Source organism: Vanacampus margaritifer, chromosome 10 (genome assembly GCF_051991255.1).
Source record: "Vanacampus margaritifer isolate UIUO_Vmar chromosome 10, RoL_Vmar_1.0, whole genome shotgun sequence".
Taxonomy (NCBI): domain Eukaryota; kingdom Metazoa; phylum Chordata; class Actinopteri; order Syngnathiformes; family Syngnathidae; genus Vanacampus; species Vanacampus margaritifer.
Window position 1 is genome coordinate 14,826,846 of NC_135441.1, and position 26,487 is coordinate 14,853,332.

Sequence of the window (26,487 nt, forward strand, 5' to 3'; positions counted from 1 at the left end):
CTTGGTGTAAAAGAGGTTTTATTTACAATTGCCTCAAAACAAAGCCTATAAAATCACAGCAACGTGGCATGCAGAGGTAAGCCAAAAAAAATCATTCATACTTGAACCAAATTCGGAGTTTATGAATTTGTATTCAACTGGACTATGAATCTTTTTTTTTTAAACTTGACTGCACACGCCTGACCGTTAAGTTTTGAAATCGAAGGCATACTGTATGTTGAAGCAAGCATTAAAGATTGTAACAAAAAGTTTGTGTTGGAAATCGGGTGACAGATCATGACAACAAAGTCAAAAAGGGACAATAAGCTCACAGCTTGCCGTTCCAAAAGAGTCTTGTGTTATTGTGCCCACTGCTCCTGAACGCATCATGCAAACATTTGTCGTTTCCGGTCAATCTTTTCTTTCACAAACGCATACTTTGAATCATACAGTTTGCAACACACACGCGCGCGCGCTTACAAACAGGACACATTCACTCGGAGGCATACGCACACGGGCTTGGGCCTATCTGAGGCTGTTGCTGTTGGGTTGTGAGCCGGCCAGGCCAGTATGATCGGGGCTGTGGCGGTTCTAGAGGAATATCAAGAATATGAGTGAAGACTCGTGAGCTGGAAGTTTGTGTGAGAAACAAATATGAATTTTGAAGAGGCAAGTTTTAATGCCGTCTTCATTTTTGCCCTACTTTTTTCCCCTCTGTGTGCATCTGGAATTTGCCTTTTTAGTTCTATTTTGTATATAAAACTTTAGCCATCGAAAATAAAAATGACAGTTGACCATGGTAAAGCCTTAAAAATAATTTTTGGGGTTTAACATGATGATTCAAATCTAAAAACAAGATGGCCACTCATCTTGTTTATGTGTGTATGAAAAGTGTGCGTGATTGTGTTCCTTTACCTTCTTCTTTTTCTTATCTTTTTTCTTCTTCTTGCGATCTGGATCGTCGTCCCTCTTTTTCTTCTTCTTCTTGGGGTCGGTGTCTGACGGCGTTTCCGCTGCGTCACAAAGGTTCCCGGATGAGAAGGCATCTTAAAAACGCTGATGTGTGCGAGTGTGTGTGTTAGGTGGATGCTCTACCTTGTGGCAACGGGTCCTGCGGCCGATGGTGTTTGTGCTTGTGCTTGCTCTTCTTCTTTGGTGGCTGTATGTGCATGAGTCGGTACTGTTCTGGGAGCTGGGAAAGAGACAAAACACATAGACGTTCGCTAAAAATACATAAATATATATATATATATATATATATTTATTTTTTTTAAGTATGATAACACATTGGTGTGAGATTTCAATAAACCTAACATGCACGTTTTAGGAATGTAGAAGGAAGTCAAGTCTAAGAACCCGGACAAATTGGATGAGCGGTATAGAAAATGTTGCCTCCTTAAAGATTAAAATAGGAACTAGGGAAACAAGCCCAAACCCTGCCTAATCGGTTAACATTGTACGTGATCGTTACCGGCCCAGTGTGGAGTCTGAAGCCCGTTAGCAAAGCGCCGGTGAGCGGACTGAAGGAGTTTCCGGACACTGGTGGCTTATCGATGAGGGATCGCAATGAGCTCCCATCTTGGTTCCCGGGACAGTCGATCATACCTGCGACAAATAAGACGAGATGTTAGCATTCGGGATGAGCATCGATTCAAAGCAGATATGGCCACAATGAGTCCATAATGGTAAACATGTCTGGCTATCAAGACATCCTGCATTTGAAACTTGGCTCGTGCATGTTCTTCCCATCACAAAGGTGGATTTTCTATGGTTTGTATAAATTCCTGCAACATTGAAAAACATGCCTATTACGTTAATTGAAGACTTGAAATTATTCATGTTTTTTTGCTCTATATTTTGACAACTAGTCCGCGGTGTACCTCACTTCTCGTTCAGTCAGATGACTCATGTTAACATTCGGCACACCTGAGACCCGAATGAGGACAAGCGTTTAACAGATGGATGGATGTCTTGTCTTTATGGTAAATATTACATCTATGTATGAGCCCAGTTGGAGATACATTGGTGTAAATGAGGGAGGGCAATGAGCTGAAAGCTGAACATTTGTAACTTTTGGAGATTCGTTTATGCATCACATGTTCATGGCCCACCTGGTAACTCTGGTAGAAAGTTGCTGAGTTTCTCCTTCACCTTCTTCCCACAGAACTTGTTATAGGCGTGTTCCAGGTTGTAGTGCGTGATGAGATTGGTATTCCCAGTTAACTCGTTTCCAACTAAACACAATTGGTCCACATTAAAACGAATGCATTATTACAATGTGTGTCAAATTCGTTTTGCGACATAAACACGTATGTGTTAAAACAGTGAATAAAAAGATGATAAATTTAAGTCTTAAAGATGTAGTGGGAAAAGTCGTGCTATAAATGTCACTTGCTGTCAAGAAACTATGATCTGATTGCCTGGCGTTAGCCTCGTTTGCACAAACTACTGTACTTTTGATAACGCGTTTTTATTTATTTTTCGTCGCCTCGCCAAACAGAGCACACTTCAATCAAACAAAGCTGGTACAATGATGCTGTACCGGGCAGTTCTCGTAGTAAGTAGAAGGGTTCATTCATGGCTCCGGACTTCCGCAGAGGAGGCCCCTCATCCCCGAGCTGTGGTGGCATCTGCCCCGCCACAGAGACTTGATTTTGCGGGAGAGGCGGCGGAGGTTTCCCAGGTCCGAATCCCAGTGAAGACGAACCGGGTGGTCCCTGAGTTTCATTTTGACCAAATAAAGTTGAGAACATTTCCGTCATACTTGTTAATGTTGTTATAATTATCTAGACGGAAACGGGTAGGTTACGGGTCTACAGGTTTACAAAATTGTGTCGTTTCCCCTTTGAAATATCATCTTTATGACGTTGTAACGTAATGCCCAGAGTAAAGTGGCAGCATACCGTAATACCTAGTCAGAGTGCGCATGCGGTTGGATATTTGGAGTTCAGTAATTACAAACCACAGAAGCACATGCTTTTCATTCCATCATTTTTTTTATTGAGCTTAACACAACATAAAAAATATATACAGTTAAATCAGTCAATTACTTTGAAGATCATCCATCAAACACCTCTGCAGGGCATGAAGATGACAGACTTTCGATTTCGATGGCTGATGCCTGTAAATGCAGAAATATAGACATAAAAAATGGTTAACAAAAATATAGATACAAGTAAAATGTGTAGAATTTTTTAAATATGTAATTTTTTTATATAAAAATAAAATCTGGAAAGGACTTGCTCATGTGCACCATCCACAAGTTGGAGAAGACGCATGGGTATGGAGCCCCGACTAAACTGGCCCTGGGGTTGCATTTAAAAAAAAAACTGGACTATGGATTAGCCCCACCTTTTACAGGTTCTGTCTTGGAAAATCTGTGCAATCATATTAACATATTATATGTAGCATTATATAAAAACGCTCATTGTACCACATAACCCTGTAATTTTTAGACTGTTATTTTGATGTGAGGGTTCAGTACAGTATTGGTATAATGGTGGCGACTCCGCCGTCCAAGCTTCCAACCCGGTGGGACCCGTCCTATTAGTTGAATTAATTAGAAATGTAACTTTTGGTTACATAATCTTTGCTCCGAAGGTTGAGAATCACTGCAATAAAGTGTGAGCCATGATTCAAACACAGAACCTCAAACCTGTAAATACTAACCACTTGTCCGCATGCTACTGCTCAATGCATCATGTAAAGTACAAAAACAATCCAAAACAATTCCCACAGTGTTATAATGTTTAAGACAAATTAAAGATTCATTTGTTGAACTCAAATGTTGCTTCTTTTCTTTCTCACCTCCCACTCGGCAGCAGCTGTGGAAATCAGATGTTCAGTTTGTGCGATCCTTTCCCTGCCAGCCTGAACTTTTAGTGCAAGGTCAGCATTCTCAGCTTGGACCTTTTTGAGCTCCCGTCGAAAATAAGCCTTCTGCTTCTGATAGACATGTATTATAAAGCTGCTGAAGTCTTGTTCCGGAACCCCGGAGGGGCGCCTAAGAAAACAGATGGATAGACAAAGTGCGAGAGATGGGGAGATTGATTTGCATTTTAACAACATTGTTGGATAAACAGTCAAAAGTTTATGGTGACTGTACTATGTTGTAGCAAGCAATAAGTCAATAAAGTGGGCAACACAAAAATGTTGAAGACAATGTCGTATCTGTCTTAAAAGTGACTATAATGTATTTGCGAAAAAGAAAAAAAAAGGAGGAAATGGAAGTTAGAGTCTGTATTTTTGTGTACCAACCATACAGGGTCTGGATTGTTTCTCGCAGCACTTTCCAGTTTGTCCAGCTCATTCAGTTTGGACTCTATTTTCGCTTCTTCATTCAGTATGCTGATATCATCCTTAACAGGGAGAAAAACACCGGGTTAGTGCGTGTGTACAACAATACACCGCAATAAATAAGATGTAGCACAATAAATATTGTAAAACACCATGAACACCACTAGGCAGTGTCACCGAGCTCGCCTACATTACCATGAACCCTCAACGAATATCGACATTTGCAAATTCACCTCTGCATTTTTTTCTGTACAAAAGTGTTTTGTTTTGTTTTACACCAGGTAACAACCACAAAAATATTTAGCTCTCCAAAAACCACCATCATGACCAACATTAAAACACAGTAACATCGTAGGCCTAAGAATGAGAAAATAGGTTTTATTCCCAAAAAGTATTATTATAATAAGCTACTGTAATAACATTAACTGTGCTTAAATAATGGAGTAGAAAACTTAATATAAATTGGTCAATTAAAATGTTTCACACATTAAAATTGTACTTTAATATTTTTTTAAACAATCAGTAAAAGAATAAATACAAATGGATGTAAAAGTGCAATACAACTGAACTGTACTTAAAGAAAAAAAATTAAAACAGGCTGGAAGCACAACAAAAAGCTTCAATCTAATATGTTTGATTGTGTTTCCTGTTTGAAATGTTGCACATTTTATTTGTACTTTATTTAATTTTTTTGCATACCACTAGAAGGAATCACTGCTGTAGTTCAATTTAATTTCATTATACAGCATTTAATGGAGGCATATTTGCAAGTTTTTGCTATTTAGGGCAGGTCTTGGTACCTCGCCCCCATGAAAGTGAGGGTTTGTAATCATAATGTACCTGACATGTACTTACCTTTATAGCTCTCTGTAACTCCTCCACAAACTGCTTATGAATGTTTTCCATCATCTGCCGGTTCATCTTGTAGAGCTGATGAAACATGCTGGAAAACCTGTCAGAACTTTTTTTTTAAGAAGAAAAAAAGACATGTTACAATTGTCAAACAATTACATTTTATAACCAGATTCATCAAATTTTAGAATTTTGATTAATCACGATTAATCACTTAATTTAAAAGTTTTTTTTTATCCACTCCTTTTCTAATCAATTATTTGCATAATTTAAGATTTAAAAAAAGATCCCAATAGTTTGATATGAACAATATTCAGAATGTCATACGCAAACATTTATTAAATGCATTTATATAATTTTTTTTGCTCAAACCCATCTGCTGTCAAGCTAAACGATCATCTGCGGTCAAAATTAATTGTGTGATTATTAATCTGCGTTGATACATGACTAATGCGATAATATTTTTGTGATTAACAAATGAGTTAATGCTTTAACTCTGACAGCACTAGTTACTATATCCATGGAGTATCATATTCAACACAGATGCTGATTGTTAAATGTCAAGAGTTTTCTAGTTGAAATTATTTATCATACGCAAATCCGAATTCTGAATGTTGTATTAATTTAATCCCGATGTTAGTCAAACAAAATAGTCATAGCTCACCTGGCGTAGTCCGTGAACTTTTCAAGGCTTTTCTCAACGACTTTATTGTACAGCTTCAACCTGTTGCCTTGATGTTTGTAATTTTCGGATGCTTTACAAGCTGCTTTTACACCCTCCTGTGTTGGACGCTCCCCCGTAGATTCATCAGTACGGTGTTCTGTTGCAGAGTTTTCATTTGACATCTCTACCGTTGCTGCTTCATCGACCTCCATTTTTCTTATTATACTTTGTGTTACGCGCCCAAACTACGGTATGCCTCAATGCCCAAAACACACTTGAACGCTTTATTTTGCGCATGCGCGGGTAATGGAGGAAGCAATGATGCGTCACTTCCGCCAGTTGACTTTCGACGATCAGCTGGATAGCTCCCTTTGGCCGAAATGGGTTTAATCACCGGAGTCTGCGCTTTCCTATACCACCTGCCCCAGATTTACAAATGGCTGCTGAAACCGTATTACATCACCTCCTTCTTCATGACGATCGCCTTCTTGGTTGTCCGAAAGGCTCCCGGTTTGTGCGAGCACCTGGCGACGCAGCGTGAGGACGGCAACTCGTGCGACTTCGACTGGGTGAGAGCACCATTGGGCCGGGGGTGGGCTCGGCCGGGTCGTGTAACGCAGCTAAATAAATACCGAGCCGTCTTGTTACCTTCCAAGTGCTTCACATTCATTCTGGTTTGTCCCCTTTTTTAAATAGAGAGAAGTGGAGATTCTCATGTTCCTCAGTGCCATAGTGATGATGAAAAATAGAAGAGCAAGTAAGTGTATTCCTCCTTACACAGACCCCGTGCAAATGTTTTGACTGATATAATAAACAACTCAAAAAACAAAAGTATTTATTTTATTTCCTCCATCCATCTAATTCCTCAAGGATATACATTAATAGAACAATTGCATACTAAACTCCAGACTTCGCTCTAACACCGGCCAATTGTGTCCTATTTTTTGTAACTGTTTAACTAATATGTAATGTGTGACCATTTCACAGTTGTCACCCCCAAGCAAGCCTTGCCACATGCACATGCAGGAAGTGCTCCGCCAAACAAACCAACCCATTGTTGTGTAAACATTACCCTTCAAGGTCATCTTCTGACCTTGTATCAACTGTTTTTTTTTTCTTTCCCCCCACCTGCAGTCACCTTGGAGCAGCACATTGGCAACTTGTTCCTGTTCAGCAAAGTGGCCAACGTCATTCTCTTTTTCCGGCTGGACATCCGCCTCGGAATTCTCTACCTCGCGCTGTGTCTCGGTCAGTGGTTTTGTCAGAAACATCTCTAGTGTTGTCCTTGAACATATATCTTTAATTATAAAGCATGTGTGAGTATATGTAAAGTATGACGGCGTAGTAGGGCCATGTATAAGTGTATATTCCGAGAAAAACCTCAGAAAATGAAATTTATGTGAAAAAAATGTGTATATTTGTGACTTTACAAAGTGTCAAATTTGCAAGAAAAAAATTCACAAATTTACAAGAAAACACGTAAACATTTGCAGGGGGAAATTCACAAATTTACAAGAAATAATCTTCCAAATTTGGGACATTATTAAGTGGCAAATTTACAAGAAAAAAAATACAATTTATGAAAAATTTGCAAAAAAAACCTCGGAAACTTGTAAGAAATACACGGAGCGTACTCGGATGTTTGTGCCAATACTTTTCAGTCGGGTATTTAAATAAGGAGATAGTAATTAATATCATAATAAGCATTCACACTCAGAAACGTTGGGTACAAATAGCTGTTGTCAGTCATTCACTTGCATTTACCTAAAGTCTGCTAGCTTCTGATTGGTTAGTGTTAGTCAGCTGATAGTGGGCAAGGAAGTGTTGTCACTGTAGCTGCCGTGTATAATGAGTAAATTAATCTTCATGTTATATATCGTCTATAGCTACGTCTTAAGTTTCTGATTTTTTCCCCCCCGCGAATCTGCAAGTTTATTTCTTGTCAATTTATGATTTTTTTCCCTCGAAATATTACTCCCTCTAAAAAAAATGGAGTAAGATAGTAATGAAAAATACATTTCCCCCAATTTAGCACAAAAAATGTCAATGTAACTCGCCATCTCTCCTCAGCATTTGTCATGACATGCAAGCCTCCTCTCTACATGGGCCCCGAGTACATCAAGTACTTCAGTGACAAGACCATTGATGTGAGTTGATTTGAATGTATCACAGAAATATATGTTATGTTATGAATCACTTATGTTCAATCTGTTGGGATTTTTTTTTTCCCCTTCCAGGAGGAGCTACAGAAAGACAGCCGTGTCACCTGGATTGTTGAATTCTACGCCAACTGGTCGTCTGACTGCCAATCCTTCGCTCCCGTCTATGCTGACCTTTCGCTCAAGTAAGAGATGACTTTTCACTCACTGCCTCATAATTGGGAAAACAAACACCGAGATTAGGCTCACCTGCTGCTTGAATCTGCCAAGTATATGGATTTGAGAGGTTTGCGTGATCTGTATCTGCAGGTACAACTGTGCTGGGCTGAGGTTTGGGAAGGTAGATATTGGACGTTATGGAGAGGTTTCACAAAGGTAGTTTTGACCAACAGCGTTTTTGTTTTGTGATTATAATGGCTAGGTGTCCCAATAATTTTGTTCATGCCCATTGCTTACAGCAAATTCGCCATCCCATTCATGGATTTCTCATTGAAATCTCTATCTCTTGACCAGGTACAAAGTGAGCACATCCCCTCTATCCAAGCAACTTCCTTCACTGGTGTTATTCCAAGGTGGCCAGGAAGTTATGAGGCGTCCAGCAGTGGACAGTAAAGGCAGAGCGATTTCCTGGACTTTCAATGAGGTTTGTCTGCATTGAGATTCACGGTAGTAACGCAAGCTAACGGTTTACCCCACTAATATATTTTTGCATTGTTAGGAGAACATCATCAGAGAGTTTGATCTCAATGAGCGCTTCCAGAAGTCCAAGAAGCTGAACAAGAGCCGCGGTTTGAAGGAAGAGGAGCAGAAGAACTCCCGGCAAGAGGGGGCGGAGCCTGATGCGGGCACTCCGGAGCAAAGCCCAGAGAGCAAGAAAGACAAGTGAAGATTGGGAAGTGTGGTTCACAGATCTGCTGTATGTTTTGTTTTTCTAATGACGACCTGCCTTCCAGTATTTTTTAAGAAAATCCCTAATAATGTAGACTGCTATAGAATTTTTTCGAGTGAAAAAAGTGGGTTAGTGCACTGGTCTGTTTTTGGAGTGAAGTTGGTAGCCTAATTGTGACCATGCAAAATATTAGGCAATGATCAAGGGAACTTTTATCAATTTATTTAAATAACTTTTGTTTTGAATGTAATGTTTGTTGGCTGCGCAATATCTCACTACTGTTTATGTTTGTGAAACTTGTTTACTAATGTCCCATCATTCAAAAACATTAAAAAAATGCATAGTTCATCACAACTTTGTGTTTCATCAATTTGACCTTTTTATTCTGAGAAGATATCTTCAAAAAGTCTTGATAAGGCCATTTTGGAAAATTCTTAATGTGTTAGATATTTGTGAAACTCGTTCCAATCCCACATGAGCAATATTTATTCTCACAATTAAGTATTGTCAACATACTCACACAGGTTTCAATTGTTCAGCGGGCGTCATCCTCGGCCAGAGCAGAAGGAAAGTAACACAGGTTTGCTAATCTCTTTCTCAGCTATTTGTGCCATAAATGTTGACTCAATTGGGAAGGAGTACAAAAAAATTTCATGTTTGCGCAGGGAAACAATCCGCATGAACGAGAATCACATGCATGATGAAGACACAGCCTGGCAGAATTGAAAATGTCAAATGTCAATGGGTAAAAAAAAGAAAGAAAAGGATATTTCCCCCAATACATGCTGAATTCAATTAATTATATATTATATTATATATATAATTTTTATCTTTTTATTGTAATGCCCAATTGGTACAAACATGAACTCACATTATCCATCTTTTTCTCCCCTTATTACTGTTTGTAAATCAATTAATGTTTATTTGGTATCCCCTTTAGTGCAACATTGTACGATAGGAATTGATACACTAGCCTGTTTTCTCTAAACAGATTCAGTTACTGATTTGGTCATTGTTTTCCAAAGTAAAAGCAGGTGTTCGCAAATGTCAATTTAAAAATAATAATAAAAATAATCAGTCTGCTTTCATGAAAGGCTACAGAAATAATTACTTATTTGGATAACTTCAAAAAACAAAGGTTCCAATCGATTACTCGTTGATTTGAATCTATTAATGAATAATGTTGACAATTCATCTGTTGTTTTTTTTAAAGTCACTTGTACCTCGTAGACAATGTTGAGTGTTTAAAATAAATCAGACCTGCTATACACAATGTCGGAGGGAAAATACCAACATAAAAAAAGAGAAAAAATTTGCTTTGCTTCACTATAAATGATCTTAAGAAAAATATATCAAAACTTGTATTGCGAACTGCACTGTATATTCTAGCGATGCACCGAAATAGAAATTCTTGGCCGGCACCGAATATGAGAAAACCCAGGCTAAAATCTGAAACAGTAAAACGAATCATACCTTAAAATACTGAAAAATCTTCCGTCGGATAATATCGTGCACTTTGCTAAATTTGTAGTGCGAGCTCCTTGGATTCCTTCAGTCGTGATGTGTGATAACCTAAATGTCACCCACAGGTGGCAGTGTCATCTAAAGCTACCTTGCCAATTGCCATCTATTTTCTAAACCACTTATTCCTCACAAGGGTTGCGGGGGTCCTGGAGCCAATCCCAGCCGGCTTCGGGCAGTAGGCGGGGTACACCCCCTGAACTGGTTACCAGCCAATCGCAGGGCACACAGTCTCACATAGGGTCAATTCAGAGCGCTTAATTTACCTGCCATGCATGTCTTTGGAACGTATATATATTTTTTCAAATATCATGAACAATCAGTGTTACAGACGTAACGAGTTAGCATTAAGCGAATTCCATAACATAATATGAATGATCCGTAACATTTAACAGCTCTGTAAAAGTACCCTGAACAATCCGCAGTGATGAAAATGCCACTGCTGTGCCTGACCATAATGTTTGATTTAAATATATTTTTTAATGCACAACATGCTGTTGTGACAGTGTTGTTTCTGTAACAAAAATATTTTAGAGCGAAACTAAATTTTCGGTGCATCCCTGGTATATTTCATTCTTTAAAACGTATCCAAGCCTTAAAAACAACCAAAAGTGACTGTTTTGACATGTTTTGCTTAGAACTACAAGTTTTCTTTTTGTGTCTGATGAAATAAATAAGCCCATCCCTCGCTGCCCCTAACTGGCTGGTCACCCGTGAAAAGGATCAAAACAGTTCTGCTAGCGTCGGAAACAAGACAGACGATGATCTTAAAGCTACAAAACTGATTTTGCATAACGCCTCAAGCACAAAAACATTACACAGGTACATTCAACGAAGATGCGTTCCACTCCACATTTTTCTGTGGCTTTTTGAAAATAAAGCTCAATTGTTTGCCACGTCCGAGGTCGACTCTTTGGATCCCGACAATTTCGGCAAGAGCTCACGAGTGGCTGATGCAGCCGTCAATTATAAACAGGCAACACATTTGTAATTAAAAAATAAACAATTATACACATTGTACATTTGCCACCCTCATCGATAAGTCATCTTCACCACCTGACGACAGGACCCATTAATAATCTGTAAGATCTTACACATTTATATAAAAGCATATTTAAAAACGAGGACTTATAAAACTAAAATGATACTGTGTTTTATAGGTTGGACGCTCTCAATGCTTTTCACTCGACAGGATGTGTGGTCCATAAACAAGAAAGTCCTCATTGGTCAACACTCATAAATCCTCCTTAAATTCAATAGGCCAACCTCAAGTCTCAAAAAATACTGTCCTAATTTAACCACGTCAAACCATATCCGTGCAGGTTCTGTCCTCGATGAAACAGCCTCCAAACGCTCCGTGCCTGTGAAAGAAGAGCCATGTGCAGTCGTCTGTTCGGATCGAAAAGGCCAGCCGGTGCCGAGCAGGCAGGTGCGCTCGCAGCGGCGCTTTTGGGCTCTGCAGTCGTGAATCAAATCCAGCTCACAGAAGAGACAAGTGGAAGTTGTCCAGTGACTTTTCTTTTCTCCTCCTCAGTGGAATAGGCCGCCTGTCACTCAAACCGATATCTCGTAAGTGGTCCCTCCGACACCCGTCACCTTCTTCACTCCGCCCCCTTGTTTAGATGTTGTGTGATTGGCCAAGATTGTGCGAGAGGACGACCTGATGGAAGAGCCATCGGGAGGAGGGAGAAAGACAAATGAAGGTGAGAGGTGCTATTTTGGAAATAACATCCAGCAGAAAATAACACTAAGGCTGCGTTCGGAATCATTCACTTATTCCCTACTCACTATATAGGGATCTTTATATAGACGACAATATGGTTCATGACACTTGAATGAAAAAATATTTTAGAACACTCCTGAAGCGCACCGTAATTAAGTCATTGTTGTAGTGGACCTTTCTGTAAATAATTTTGAACAAATAATTACAATTACAATAACATTCTATAGTTGTGTATTTAAAAAAAAAAATACAAATAAAGCACTATAATGTGCATTCTATCGTGGCTGCCCTCATCGGCCAATTGTTTCATGGGATAATATTTGAACTGCACTACAAAATGGCAGACTTCATTTGTACAGCACTATCATGCTGTAGTTTCAAAATGTGATACACAAGGAATGACGAAATTACAGCAAATGTTCCAACTATGCATTGTTACTCAGGATGGGCAAGTACCGGTACAAGGCATCGTATCGGGCCGATACCATGGTATTGATACTCACAGCCAAAATGTGAAATTACAATGGAAAATTGCCATTCATTTTATATATTTTTTTAGGAAAATGCTATATTGGTGCTAATACTTGGATATATATATCCAAGTCTTTCTTTCTTTATTTGGGGGTGGGGGGATTTTTATGTATCAGTACTAGTGGTATCGGTACTTAGTAGGGACGTAACGATAACGGCATTATTGTGGTATCACGATATTAAAACTGCCACAATATCGGCGGCGTCATGTCACGATATTAAAAGCAGCACTTCTGTATAAAAAAATTAATAAAAATAAAAAATTTAAAAAAATGACCGGTTGATTTCCATTTGTGCAGTTATAGCACCCTCTGGTGGCAATTTATTTTTTGTGCAGCTTAATTTTCACAAGGCATGTTTTGGCCCTTCTATGTTTAGAATTAATGCTAATGGTCAGATGAAGGGGGACGTAATATGTTTGTGAACCAAGTCAATATGTGGAGGAACTAGATGTGTGCATGCATTAGCAAGTAAATGCCTCAATATTAAGTGTTATTAGAGATTGTAAGTCGTTTATATGCATTGCTGTTATGTACAAAAGCACAATATTGTGTTTTTTTTTGTATGTGCCAATTTTTTTCTTTTTTACAATATTGTGACCTTTTTGTATATCGCAAACCTCCCCAACATTTTGTGATAATTATCTTATCGTGACCTTTTATCGTGATGTTTGGATATCGTTACATCTCTGGTACTTAGCATTGGTATCAATGACTGCTCAAGAGTTGTGTACTCGTACTAGCATTGGTCTTTAATTTTTTTTTAATAATAATAAAAATAAAAATAAATATTTTTTGTATTTTTCAAATACATTGAAGTCACTACATACGGGATAACCAATACTTACTATTCATTTGAACAGCACTACAAAATGGCCGACTTGATTTATATAGCACTTTATAGAGCAGTATTTCAAAATGTGATTCACAAAGAATGACAGATTAAATGTTCAAACTATGCATTGTTATAATGGCTTCATTTTTTTTTTTAAATCCAATACAGTAGAGCTGAAGGAGGAACATAAAGATAGCAATCAGTGACTGCTAATGGGAGGCTATACAATGCAACTTGCTGTGTTCTGCATTGTTTGGAGAAAAAAAACGTTAACTGATATTTAGATCATTAAAAATTTTGGGAGAAAAAACATCTGTGTGACCTCTTCATTTTGCAAATACACTATTCTATTTTAAAACATGGATAATAACATGGCTAACAAAGCAAATGTATTTTTATGGGTAAATTTAGCTATTGCGGCTTTTAATCAGGTGCACGTTGTAGTTTGGAAATAAACAGTTTTTTTTCTTTTTTAATTAACATGCTACATAAAGACCTGTATTTTAATGTTGGTGCCAGCAGAACCAAGTATTTTTTTTAGGTTGAACTTGGTGTAAAAAGTGTGAGAACCCCATATAGTGGATAGGGAGTGATTCCAAACACAGCTTACTATAAGTTTTCTCTCCTATTAAACTTCAAAGACCTACAGGCTTTAAATGGGACGACAAAAGAAAAAGGCTACTGGGTGAAAACGACCGCATGCCGGCATGCTCCTTACACTAATTATCTGTCTGGAGACTAGAGGAGGAAAAGGAAGACTCACACAGATCAGGGAGGAAGAGGATGGCTGACACAAAGTAGGGAGGAAGAAGAGGAAGATTAGGAAGAAAGGGAAAAGGAAGAGGAGCAGGCTAAGCGTGGCGATGACGACGTAGCGTTACTCACTGTGGAGCCTGATGCCCTCCTCCAACTCCTCCCCCTCCCAGTGCCACCGCAGCCCGAAGCTTGTGCTGGGGCCCCGCCTCTCCAGTGTACGACTGGGACTTGCCCAGGGAGAGGCCGCGAGGCGGCGGGGAGACAGGAGGCTCTGGCGAGCGAGCCCCCGGGGAGGACGACGACGACACAGAGTTACGGGGAACTCTGGAGGAGGAGGTGGAGGAGTCGTGGTGGTTATGCTGTAGCAGGTGCAGCATCTCGGGAGGCCCGGAGAGAGGGGGCGGGCTGACGGCACGCAGGTAGGCTCTGTGGGGGGAGGAGAAAGTGGCGGAGCCCTGGAGCAGATGGCCCTCCCTCTGCTGGCTGAGCTGAGCTGAGAGGAAGGGCGACGTGTAGCCCTGCAGCGGCGAACCGGGGGACACCGCTTCAGGCTGGCCTCTGATCGCGGCGGGAAACGGAGCGCGAGGCTTCTGCGGCGACAACTCGTGGGCGGCGGACTCAAACTCGGGGCTATCGGATGGCGTGAGCAGGCTGTCGTAGGACAGGCTGCCGTTGCGAGGGGTCTGGTTCGCCAGACTTTTGTAGCTGGTGTCTGTAGTACCTTCTGACTGGAGGGTGGCCAGAGGATTGTGTGCCATGTGCGCCGAGCGCAGGCTGGAGGAGTGGGAGCCGCCAATGGACAGAACCAGAGAGGATGGGTACGAAGTGTGGGAGCGCCCGGTCAGGGAGTAACCCGACATGCCCCCCGACACCCCGCCGACAGTCCTGCCTAAGCCTCCGGGGCCCTCGCCCCTCTCCCCTCCCCCTCTGAACGGCCCCGCGCCACCCACCACCACCGTGGCCCCGTCCAGGCTGCTCGGTTCCGAACGGTAACTGGGATGGCGGCTGGAGTGAAGAATAGAGGGAGACGGAGAGTCGAGACTCTCCCCGCGGATCACCTGAGGAGAGCAGAGAGGAGGAGAGACAGATATACGGACAGCAGGGGGAGGTGTACACAGGAGAGAGGGGGGGGGAGGGGGTGTGATGAGGATGATGAGTGAAGAGAGGATGAAGAAAGACCAAGAAGTCCCCATGTTACCACAGGAAAATTTGCAGAGGCAGTACAGAAACACAGTTCGTCCGACAGATTCCAACAGGAATAAAAGAGTGATGGTGGACGAAGGGGGGAGGGGGTGGGGTTGGATGCTTTGATCTGTGCTCTACTCCGTCATCACACTACAGCATTGGAAACATTGACTGGTTTGAACAGGCACTGACGCTGCACGTCAAAGACAGAAATGGAAATACACAGAACGTCGACTTCACATTCCAGTCATTGCACTTTAGGGGGAGGGGGGGGGGGGGGAAGATCCACTCCAACACACAGACTGGCAAAGGGGAAACACACATGACACTTGCTGAGGACTTACTGATCAACCGATGGCCACTGAATGATCAATTTCAAGTACAAAACAAAACAAAACAAAAAAAGAGGGGCTTGGCGTTAACCACAAAGGATATCAGAAAGGCGGGAGTAAAAGTTTCCAAAGCATTTGGGAATACATCATAAGTAGAAGGTAAATGCAGGGGAGCTCGGCTTTCCTAATGAGAGTATTTTGTATCCGATTTAACTTCTTAAGTTAAATCGCAGGCTTAGATTGGCATTAAAAACGTTACACTACCCTTATAATACAGTATCAGCATGTATGAAAAAGAGTACCTTGCCGGCATGTGTGTGGGCACTGTGGTTCCTTCCTGGGCTGTTGTATGCGGGTCGATACTTGTACATGGGCTGTGCGGGCACACCTTCTGTCAACAAGCCGCTTTCTACAATTCAGATAAGTGGTGAGCATGTGATTAGGAATGAAAACAATCTCAACTTTGAGACGACGTGCGTGCGTGTGTGCGTGCGTGTGTGCGTGCCTTACCCTCAGCGTCACCACGAGGCAGCCCGGGGTAACGAAGCTCAGGCTTCGGGGGAGGCGGAGGTTCTGTGTCTGCCGACTGGCTCTCCATTTGATCCAAACTACTCTTTGACTGAAATGACAAGCACAAAAGACAAATCACCATGTTGTTAAATGTGACTCTTTCCAGAGTTCATAAAACAGTTCAACCACTATTGGTGCGTGTTAGGGACAGAGCCCTGCCGAAAATAGTCATCATCATTATTATTATTATTATTATTATTATTATTAATTTATTACTCATTCATTCATTGTGTTTTATTTTTTTCCCTAACCCCAGTTTTGTCACATCTGCACCATACAGTGACAATAAAGGTTTCCTATTAATGTTCAATCTTTATGTACAGTGTTGTTACAGCTGTAGTTTTTAACTCTTTGACTGCCAAAAATGTTAAATAACGTTTAGTAAAATCCTATGGAGGAGTGCCAAAGACGTTAAAAGACGTTTGTTTCAAAACAGAGGTGAAACTAACCATTTTCTATTGTTGATTACTCAAAAACGGAATAAGGGAGAAACAAACTTTTTTTTCTGATGAAAGATGAGAGTCCAATCTTTCATTTGGTAGTATGTGTGTTTCCATAGTCCAAATACATAATTTTCTGTGGACCTTGAAAGATCAGTCAAAAGATCAGTCAAAATGCTTAAATCGGCTGGCACCCACGGCATCCCTTTTCTGAAAACGTCTGGCAGTCAAAGAGTTAAGGTATTGTAAAAATAAAAGTTGAGTATCTAAAAAAATAAAATAAAATCTGATATGGATGGATGACTTCAGCAGTTCTAAAGCTAATACGTCATTCACAGTTATTTTCATTCACGTACACAGCAAACTAACTTTAATAAGTCTGACTCAAAAGTAAACAAAAGTTAACTTATGCCAAACGTGGAAGTGCGCATGCACGGAGACAATTCTCTTTGCTTTATGATTAGTTTGACAGTAAACTTCCACTGGGAATGGCAATAACCGGCTTGAAGCAGCCACTTGGCTACTTTTTTTTTGAAGAATTGAAGAACTGCGCCTTTTTGAAGTTTGTCATCTAAGCACTTGTATATGAAATTATTCCTCACAAGCCAAATAAATAAATACATCTAAAAAAAGGGGGAAAAAATGGCCCAGCGACTGCTTCTATCTTGAAAAATTCTTAAGTCGAGTCACTTGTAAGTCAAGGTAATGTTACTACTGCATAGATAGGGTGTTCACAGTTCTTACTCTTGTGCTGTGTCGATCATTCTGGATACCGTTGTCCAGGACCTTGGCTTCTAGCTGTGCCTCCGTGAGAGACGGCCTGAGGAAGGGGGGCTGTATTTCGACTGTCTGAGGCTTCCGGGAACGACCCGTATATCTAAACAAAAGACATGGCAAGTTGTTACTCATTATTTATTCCAATTTCTACTTAATAGAAAAATGAGAGAAGAAGAAATGAGTCGAAGAAGCAATTTTTAAAAAAAATTTTTTTAAGATGAACACTGACCTGGGTGCCAGTGAGCTGCAAAGTACATGTGAAATATTCCTCACGCAGCCGTTGGTGAAGGGGTTAACACCTCCACGAAACTTTCCTGTCACCTAAAGTGTGCGGAAGACAGAAGGCGGAAAAATACATCACTATGTATGTGTTTTATCTGCTATAGTGAAGTAATGAATCTTCATGAAGCATATTTTTCGACTTTCGGCAGTGGAAATGCATTTAATTTTCATGGCGCTTTATCTTTATGTTCAAACCAAGAACACCGCAGCTAGAAGAGTACAAAAAAATGTGAAGTGCTTCATGAAGCTTCATTTTCGCATCACTAATCTGCAGTATTTTTTATTTTTTATAAATAACACACACACACACACACACACACACACACACACACACACACACACACACACAAAGAAATGGTCTACTTGCGCATACCTGCTCATTTGTGGTGCGACCTCTAGCCACAAGCACAATATGGAACCCAGTTAGGCCAGCAACTGGGACAAAAAACAGACCAGCAACACACATCACAGCCATACTGGTGGAACAGACGCTAAGGAAACATACCAAAGCCACAAAGGCAAATATGTGAAGAAAAAAAACAATCAGGAAAGAGTGCCGTCATTTGCATCTTGGGCACAGAGTGAAGGATACGTCACTGCAGCATGTGGCGTGTCGAGTTCCTGGCGGTGGTGCAGCACATAAACGAGGCCAAAGCCAAAAATGTCCACGATGTGGGTGGTGAGTGACAGCAGGAAGAGGAAGAAGTAGCGATAGTTCCGCCGACCAATGCAGTTATTCACCCATGGACAGTGGTGGTCAAAATCCTGACGAGAGCACACAGGAGAATTGAGTAGGAATCAACGACACGGTCCTTCCACAACTCAAACTTGAATACACTTGAATATAAATAAATGAACTATTAACTCATTAGCTGCCATTGACGGCTATAAACGTCAAAAATTCATTTGAACTATTTCTATTAGTTCAAAAAAAAAAAATCCACTTTTCTAGATTTTTTTATTGTACATTTAGTTTTGTACATAAAATTTGTGATTAATCGCGAGTTAACTAGTGAAGTCATGCGATTAATTACGATTAAAAACTTTAATCGCCTGACGCCCCGAATTTTAAATAATATTTTCTTTCTTATTCTTTTATTTATTCACTGCCGTTAACGGCTAAAAACGTAAAAAATTCATTTGAACTATTTCTATTCGTTTAACATTTTTTTTCCCACTTCTGTTAGCAAGAGTATGAAAACCTAGAATTTTTTTATTGGGACATTTAGAACATATAGAATTTTTGATTAATTGCGAGAACATATAGAATTTGTGATTAATTGTGAGTTAACTAGTGAAGTCATGCGATTAATTACAATTAAAAGTTTTAATCGCCTAACACCCCTAATTTTTAATAATCTTTTTTTTTTTTTTATGAATTTATGGCAGTGAATGAGTTAATATTAGAGTATTAAAACAATCAGAGTTTTGTCTGGGATTACTTACGTTGTTCCCAACATCTGATTAAAAGTTCATGTCAATAGCACCTATATGGATATATATTACCTGAGAGAAAAGGTGACATATTAAATACTTGAAACTTTTTTTTTTTATCCTATATCACTGATCACAGGTGGGTCTGGACCGCATCCCCACAATAAAACGGGGTTTAATGTACAGTATAGCGCAAACTCTTTTAGCCTTTTTTTTTTTTTTTTAATATACACCTAATTAGGTGGGGAATTTAGTCCAAGCTAGTCAAATGTGTTGTGTACAGTACACATACCTCCACACAGTTGTCGCAGACCGAGCAATGTGAGCAGCGCGGGGGTCGGTAGAAGCGACAGGTGGAGCACCACTTCATGCGCACCTGGATGCCTTTGATCTCCACCGTCTTGTAGAGCGGCGCACGGAAATCATCCTCTTTGTCCTCATCCTCCTCCGCTATCATATATAAAATAAAAACATTGGAGATTATTGTGTAAATACACCCAAAGGAAAACTGCTTAAAGCATACAGAAATTGATTTTTCACAACATCATGTATACATAATGAGCCAGAAACAACTACACAAGTAGCCCAATTATATTCTAGTTGAGCTTAAGCATTTATATAGCATGACCGTGTTTTGTTTGTAGACAGTAAAGCACATTTGTTTGTATCCACCTGTGACCCTCGTTAATGCGGACGTCAACCTTGTAAACATTTCTTGACAATAATATGTTATATGTGACTTCACTAGTCTAAACATGACATTCTGATTAATATTTTTGGAATATGAGTGATGAAGCAAAATCCAGCCATTTTTATCCATCTCAGGGAGCGGCCATTTTGCCACTTGCTGTTGACTGAAGATGACATCAAGGTTGCTCAGGGATCAGGTAACAACCAATCAGACCTCACCTGTTTTCTGAAGCTGCGCTGTGATTGGTTGTTACCCGAGACCTGAGCAACATTGATGTCATCTTCAGTCGACAGCAAATGGTAAAATGGCCGCTTTCTGATATTGATAAAAACTGCTGGATTTTGTTGCTTAACTCATATTCACAACACAATATTAACCAGAATACTATATTTAGACTAGTGGGGCTGCATAGAACATATTATTGTCCAAAAAAAAAGGGGGGGTTGACTTCTTCGTGAACTTAGCTGAAAAATTCAAACTTGCATTTACCTCGAGGGAAGACTCCCGGATCCATGAATGTAGCCATACAGAAGTTGGCCAGTGTGAAGAGGAAGATCACGACTATATAAATTGGAATGACGGGGGAGAAATACTCGTACAACCACGGACAACTATGAGGAATAAGAGTGAGAAAATACTTTGTCACTTTAGCAAAACAGCATTTCCCTGAAATGATCAGTCATTCCTTCATCACTGCACAGGCACATAAGAATTTAGAAGGCATCATAAAAATCAATTACAAGCAGAGACAACTAACCAGGAGGAAATCCACACAAGCTGAGGGGGAACATGCAAACGCCACACAGGAGGGCCTGGGTTTGAAACTCGACTCTTAACAATGAGACGGACGACGACGTGCTAACCAGTAGCCCACAGTGTTGCCACTCAGCACTGTTTATTATGTAAATGGCTCTTCTAAATATGATTAGAAAACACTTCCAAAACCTGTTTTTGCTTTCTTGCTGCACATAGCTCCATTATGAGTCGGCAGCATAAAAAGTGAAACAGTACCGTCAACATTTCGTGGGCCCAAATATGAAAAACTACGTGTCGCCCACACACACATTCAGTTTTAAAGCACATTCCTATGCAGTGAATGTTATATTTTATATTACACAGAGCATCGTTTTGATTTACGCCGACGGCGAGAGACTCACGTGAAGCAGAAGAAGAGTGAGGTGGATCCGACCAGGAAGGTGGTGGCTGCAGACACCGGGACATATCGGCTGGGTCGAAAAGGGCGGGGAGGAGCAGAAACCTGGCCACCCACTCCTCCCCCAACACCCCCAGTGCTGAAGCCCGGCATCAGAGATGGAGCAACGGGAGGAAGACCAAGACGGGAGGTAGCTATCTACTGTCTAGCTACGTTCAAGGCTGTTCTACCAGTTAATAGGACAAATATGGTTGAGAGAGGCCATGGGTTGACCCAAAGCAAAGCAGCATATGAATGGACTAAAATATATACTCTTTGAAATCATATAGCAATATACAGCTCCACTTGCATGTTTATAGTATGTAAATATAAAATTGTCTATGCAGAATTATAATTTAAGCATAAAAAAGCAGGAGCAACGTGATACAAAAATATGTATAGGAAACTCAATTTTTGTATGGCTTGACTGGTGCTGTGTTTGGTGCAAGAAGGTAATTAAGTCTGAACTGTAAGACCCCTGCTCGTGCATACAAAAGCGCGCTTTTAGACGCTGGTAAATGATTTGAAAATTGTTGTGCTTGAGCTCTGATTATCTGGCTTGGGAAGAAAATCAAAAGCAAATCTCAAAAGTACGGGAGCATCAAATGAAAGATTTAGCGGATGAAGGACCAGCAGGCGGAGAGCAGATGCACATGGAGGAAAACAGGCAAAGAATTGAGCACAGTGGCTGCTGATGACTTGTGTGATTGTCCCGAGGGGGGCTTATTTAGGCACTGGGTGGGTGCAAGAAGCTGAGGATGGCTGATGGCTGCAAGCGAGACGATTCCACACTCAGCGATATACAAATGCAGTAAAGTCCAAAGTGAACTCCAAAGGTGTCTTTGGAAGGTTGTCAAAATGGTGCAGCCGCTTCTAGAACCTTATAAAACTCGAGCCAAGTCCATGCCGGATCCCTTTGAGAGCACTGCCGTCAGTTTGTATGTCAATGTGGCAACAGGAGGGGAAACAAAAGAAAAATGAAATCAACTCATTCCAAAAAGCAGCCCTGCGCACGTTACTGCGATGTCGCTGCACTTGTCCAGGCCTGGATGTAGAAACCTCTCCCACCTCCACATTCTCTGCACATAGACCTCCTCTCCCATTGTGCAGCTTTGAAACGCAGCCATTTGCAACATGGCCGTTACATAGTCTAAAGCATGTTAGTCCTTATAGCTTTGTCCCCGTGATGTTATTCCGCCACACCTTGTGATGGCCGATTGAAGGAAGAAGCCCCTGTGGGGGAAAAAAAATGCCACTGTGAATATGAATGGTTATCTGTCTCGATGTGCTACCCTTATTTATATTGCACAGTAACATGATGTTGGTCAAACAAAAGAAGCCTTTAAAAGGGGTGTGGTTTTACTAGAAAGTTGTTAATACAGTACTGTACATATTCCTGGAAAAATGGATCTCAAAAGTCAAAGAACATTTCAGAGTCAGAGCATAACCGATCATGATGAAGATTGTTATACTTCAGCTGACTGAGCAGCTAAAGCGGTGACTAACTGGTGGGCCTGGATCCAAAAGTGGTAGAAGAAAGAAGGTATGCTCACAGGTTTTCCTACAAAACTGCCTGAGCGACTGATATCGCTCAACACGGCGCTTGGCTCCAGCTGCGTTGATTGAGCTCAGCAGCAACGCGTTTAACTGCGGTTGCAGCGTTGCGCCATTATGGAGGCGCTATATCAACAGCAGTGCAGCGAAAAGACTCAAAGCAACAACCAAAGAAGAAACAGCTTTCTTTTTTTTTCATAAAGCTACTGAACGTAGAATATTCCATTTTGAATTGCTACTGCCACCCGCTGACGAAAAATGAAACTGCACATACAGTTCTTCACATACACACCAGGCACATTGCGTCACATCCGCAGACAGGGCGCGGGAAATCCTAACCCGAATCCAGCCTGAAAACTAATGGCCAGAGGCTTGCAGGAGTAAGGTGTTAATCTACTAATTAGAAGGCATTTCAGTCATAAATGACCAATATTAATCTGATTCATCAATTGAGAAAATAATTGACAGATTAATTGAGTAGTAAATAAATAATCGTTAGCGAGCAGCTCTAAAATTGTAAACGCTAATTCACGTAATCAGTATCGGGATCGGACGATCTTACTCATTGATCATCGGAATCAGCAGCATAAAATCCTTAGAACACCTCTACAGTAATTAAAACGGTTGAGGTTGGTTTGGTCTGCATTCTTTATTTCCCAAAAAAAGACAAACTATAATTTCTAAAAGAACAGATCAGTGCCAAGATTTTCCTTTTTGTTTGTGCAGTTGCTGTATGTTCATCTTCAGTTCCTGAATAAGATGCTCTGAAAGGCACTTTGAACTTCGAAGATAACTGATTCCAAGATACGTTTGTATTTTTACGATTACAATCTTTTTCTCCTGTGCCATGACTCATCATTTAAATAACCCTTAACATAACTGGTTTATTCGCAGACTTCCCATGCATATTTTAGTTAACATTTTAATTAACAAACAATATTTATACAAAACGGGTAGGTACAACACGTCCGGAACTCATACAGGCAAGGTGTTGCTGCGTTCCTTTTGCATTTGTGCTATTTTTTGGAACAATGTAATTACAGTTGCGCCCCGTAATGCAGGGCTAACCCACAAATAGCAAAAATGTACGTGTAATTGACGCCATTTGTTTTTAAGTTATATACCATGATTTTACCAATCCGACCCGCTGGGTAATATATTTTCCTCCCTGTGGCCCTTGAGCTAATACGAGTTTGACACCCCTGTTCTATGGGTAGTTTTGTTTTGAAATTTAAAAAATTGGGTGTTCTACTGCTTTCATAGCAACATTTAGCAGCAGACAACTTTCTTGACAATTCATCTACAATACAAATTCCATCCACAATTGATAATTCCGACCTTATGTCACAAATCAAAACGGTGGTCTGATGCATTCAAGGACAAGAGGAAGGTGGGAAGTCGGATTTGCCGACTTCAAACCAGGAAAAGTAAATTAACTCAGAAATCCGAGTTGCAAAGTGCGGGGGCGAAACGGACCGCGACATTACAGACCGACTTATAATAACCATATTTATATCTCTATCTCAGGCAAAAGCAACACAATACGCCGGTTGTTTTCACCGTATAAGGTGTGGAAATATCAGAACTATCCGGACGTTCGGAATTGTAAACAGTCATTATGTATTCATTCACTTTGGGACACCTAACAGAAGCAGAACTTTGACAAGCACCTTACAGGAAGATTGACTATTTTTTCTCTCAAAGACATTCAGAAACCTTGCCACATTAGGGAACAATTAAAACATTAAGACACAATGAAAAATAATAACAGTTTTAATTTTATTTACCATAATGTATTGTTCAGATGTATTACATATTAAGATCCCTTTCTAAACTAGATTTATAGCGGCACTCTGGTTTCCATCCACAATCCATTTCTTACATTACTTATAAGTTGTAACGTCATAAATATACAACTTACAAGCACCACATCTTTACTTTCTCTCAAAACACGGATAACAACTAGTCTTTACAACGTTTTTGCAGACATTCCGTATAAGAACAATTAAGAAAATTCGGCTGCTCAACGAACAGCAAGGAAGAGGAGCTGCCAACAAGCAGTGTGCAGCGATGCCGTATGAGCGTCACAATTGCTGCAAAAGCACACTAGGACGCAAGACGCCGTTTTGGTGACATGTATTTAAAATGATGTATTCATCATTTATTAAGTATTGTGTTTAAATGCCGTCTCATTTGCAATGTCGTCATCTGTGTGGACATAGCAAGCGTCCCCCCATCGCAAGATGAAAAACTAGTTCGTGCGGTGTGAAAACCAGTGAAAACGGATCTGGAGGAACAAGCGTAATCTGATCGTTTGGACACGCCCCTCCTCCGAACAACCGAGTCGGGACAAACGCTAAACTGTCGTACTGACAGACACTGTGACACAGTGTCTGTTGTTAATCATCTCATCTGCCACACACCAAATCCCCCCCAACCCCGCACTATAATGGATGTTAATCCTAAAATCTCCGCGTCGCCCGTCATGTTACCGCAACAATTCACAGCTGAAGCTAACGGTCACGTCACCAGGCGTCCAGTCGAGCAAATTTCAATTGGTTTAATGCTTAACGACGCCCAAATAACCCTCTGATGTTTTCAGTCTGATATTAATATACACCATATGATAGATCATAGCGCCATGGTTCAATGATCTTTCCTAATAGAGAGGTGGCGTTGAACAGGCCAGGACAGTACTCGACATCATCATTAAGCAACGCAATCAACCACATCAAATTAATGCAACAACCGACGACGCTACGTGTGATCCCAAATGACAAAAATAACGCGTTTTTCACGCCGTGTCTGCTCAATGATTTGTTGCGCTTACCTTGCCTCGAAAGTTTTTGCGACAGCAAACGCTAATGGAGTTAGCCGACGAGCAATGAAACCTTCACACTCTCGACTACGCCTCTTTCGCTGCCACCGTTCATCAAATATTTAACAGCATCTACGACGATTATTGAACAAAGTAAGACACACATACCTGAACAGCCAAATAGTGATTGATTTTGCTCGTGGATGAGAGCAGTTTCGGGCCAACCTCTGTTAGCCGATAGCAAACCGCATAGCTCGCCTAGGCCGACAACGGAATCCCGGAAAAGGAGAAATGTATGGTCGTCCTCCCAGGTGGGGCGAGCAGCCAATCAGAAGCCAGGGGGTGTGGTCTTTGGCAACTGTTTAGAAACAAATGTATGCACTTTTCCATTTTCCTCGAATACCTGTATACTGAATTGTAGTAATTCGAATAGTAAAGGATGGTAATAAAGAAAATCTATTTGTATATTTTAATTTGTATTATTTCTATATAATTACAATACGGTACAAATATAAATTGATATACAAAATAGACAAGGTTAAGTTACAGTCAATACCCGAAAAGGTACACGATGTTTGTACAGTTAATAATAGTAAAACTCTTCTACTGACAACAGTGCAGTCTTCAGACAGAGTGAGCTTCCACTTCTTTAATTAATTCTTCATATGACCGTCCACTTCTTAAAATTAAAATTTTGCCATGTTCCTCTTTTAGAAACTGAAACTATTACCGGTACATGAAACTGCTTATTTGTCCAAGAATTGTTTAAGGATACAGTATATAAAAAAATTAAGTGATAAGTCTAAAATAAAACTAACATTTTTTGCACACTTTGTAGTTTTTGGATTTAAAGTTGTATACAGTAGTGTAAACAGTATATTACTGGTATTTTTACAGACCCAAAGATGGAAACAAAACAAAAATTTGACAAAAATCCCAACACTTTGGGAAGTTTAATTTACTTTTAACATAGCTAGTGTTGGGGGGAAGAAGTGAGGTGTCTGAAAA

At 40.4% G+C, this 26,487-nt stretch overlaps 4 protein-coding genes across 6 annotated transcripts; 1 reads left to right on the top strand and 3 right to left on the bottom strand.

The window, feature by feature from the left end:
• Window position 1: 1 nt before the first annotated feature.
• med19a (mediator complex subunit 19a) lies at window positions 2-2,846 on the bottom strand. The gene is made up of 6 exons (XM_077578313.1): window positions 2,522-2,846; window positions 2,091-2,213; window positions 1,451-1,584; window positions 1,075-1,171; window positions 895-992; window positions 2-570 (listed from the first exon to the last, which is right to left on the bottom strand). The coding sequence occupies exons 1-6, from the start codon at window positions 2,739-2,741 to the stop codon at window positions 505-507; spliced, it is 738 nt and encodes a 245-aa protein (XP_077434439.1). The 5' UTR covers window positions 2,742-2,846; the 3' UTR covers window positions 2-504.
• Window positions 2,847-2,953: 107 nt separating this feature from the next.
• On the bottom strand, window positions 2,954-6,070 carry pmf1 (polyamine modulated factor 1). The gene is made up of 5 exons (XM_077578314.1): window positions 5,792-6,070; window positions 5,131-5,236; window positions 4,237-4,337; window positions 3,787-3,982; window positions 2,954-3,100 (listed from the first exon to the last, which is right to left on the bottom strand). Exons 1-5 carry the CDS (start codon window positions 6,001-6,003, stop codon window positions 3,038-3,040), a joined length of 678 nt encoding a protein of 225 aa, XP_077434440.1. The 5' UTR covers window positions 6,004-6,070; the 3' UTR covers window positions 2,954-3,037.
• A 27-nt stretch (window positions 6,071-6,097) lies between these two features.
• Window positions 6,098-9,193, top strand: tmx2a (thioredoxin-related transmembrane protein 2a). Its single transcript, XM_077578312.1, has 8 exons — window positions 6,098-6,360; window positions 6,488-6,548; window positions 6,926-7,039; window positions 7,862-7,938; window positions 8,029-8,135; window positions 8,260-8,325; window positions 8,464-8,593; window positions 8,669-9,193. Exons 1-8 carry the CDS (start codon window positions 6,172-6,174, stop codon window positions 8,834-8,836), a joined length of 912 nt encoding a protein of 303 aa, XP_077434438.1. The 5' UTR covers window positions 6,098-6,171; the 3' UTR covers window positions 8,837-9,193.
• A 1-nt stretch (window position 9,194) lies between these two features.
• zdhhc5b (zDHHC palmitoyltransferase 5b) lies at window positions 9,195-25,788 on the bottom strand. 3 transcript variants are annotated; one of them, XR_013295629.1, is made up of 13 exons: window positions 25,648-25,788; window positions 21,073-22,340; window positions 20,405-20,526; window positions 19,517-19,674; window positions 18,383-18,555; window positions 18,164-18,266; window positions 17,738-17,829; window positions 17,476-17,608; window positions 16,232-16,340; window positions 16,024-16,130; window positions 14,334-15,262; window positions 14,167-14,235; window positions 9,195-12,020 (listed from the first exon to the last, which is right to left on the bottom strand). XR_013295629.1 is itself a non-coding variant. In XM_077578309.1 (13 exons), exons 2-12 carry the CDS (start codon window positions 21,219-21,221, stop codon window positions 14,217-14,219), a joined length of 2,094 nt encoding a protein of 697 aa, XP_077434435.1. In that variant the 5' UTR covers window positions 21,222-22,340; window positions 25,648-25,788; the 3' UTR covers window positions 9,195-12,020; window positions 14,212-14,216. The 3 variants fall into 3 exon arrangements, 2 of the variants coding, with proteins under 2 accessions (XP_077434435.1, XP_077434434.1); XM_077578309.1 differs by having other exon boundaries at window positions 14,212-14,235; XM_077578308.1 differs by lacking the exon at window positions 14,167-14,235.
• Between the last annotated feature and the right edge of the window lie 699 nt (window positions 25,789-26,487).

Bases quoted from the DNA above. Each gene is read 5' to 3' on its own strand.
- tmx2a (XM_077578312.1), top strand. From the start codon at position 6,172: ATGGGTTTAATCACCGGAGTCTGCGCTTTCCTATACCACCTGCCCCAG. The intron at 6,361-6,487 runs GTGAGAGCACCA...TTTTTTAAATAG, and splicing joins ACTCGTGCGACTTCGACTGG to AGAGAAGTGGAGATTCTCAT. The intron at 8,326-8,463 runs GTAGTTTTGACC...TCTCTTGACCAG, and splicing joins TATGGAGAGGTTTCACAAAG to GTACAAAGTGAGCACATCCC.
- zdhhc5b (XM_077578308.1), bottom strand. From the start codon at position 21,221: ATGCCGGGCTTCAGCACTGGGGGTGTTGGGGGAGGAGTGGGTGGCCAG. The intron at 16,131-16,231 runs GTAAGGCACGCA...TCTGAATTGTAG, and splicing joins GCCTCGTGGTGACGCTGAGG to AAAGCGGCTTGTTGACAGAA. The intron at 12,021-14,333 runs GTGAGTAACGCT...CTCTTCCATCAG, and splicing joins GGAGGGCATCAGGCTCCACA to GTCGTCCTCTCGCACAATCT.
- pmf1 (XM_077578314.1), bottom strand. From the start codon at position 6,003: ATGGAGGTCGATGAAGCAGCAACGGTAGAGATGTCAAATGAAAACTCT. The intron at 4,338-5,130 runs GTAAGTACATGT...CTCCCTGTTAAG, and splicing joins AGTTACAGAGAGCTATAAAG to GATGATATCAGCATACTGAA. The intron at 3,101-3,786 runs GTGAGAAAGAAA...CTGCATTTACAG, and splicing joins CAGCTGCTGCCGAGTGGGAG to GCATCAGCCATCGAAATCGA.
- med19a (XM_077578313.1), bottom strand. From the start codon at position 2,741: ATGACGGAAATGTTCTCAACTTTATTTGGTCAAAATGAAACTCAGGGA. The intron at 1,585-2,090 runs GTGGGCCATGAA...TATTTGTCGCAG, and splicing joins CTTTCTACCAGAGTTACCAG to GTATGATCGACTGTCCCGGG. The intron at 1,172-1,450 runs GTAACGATCACG...TCTCTTTCCCAG, and splicing joins TCAGACTCCACACTGGGCCG to CTCCCAGAACAGTACCGACT.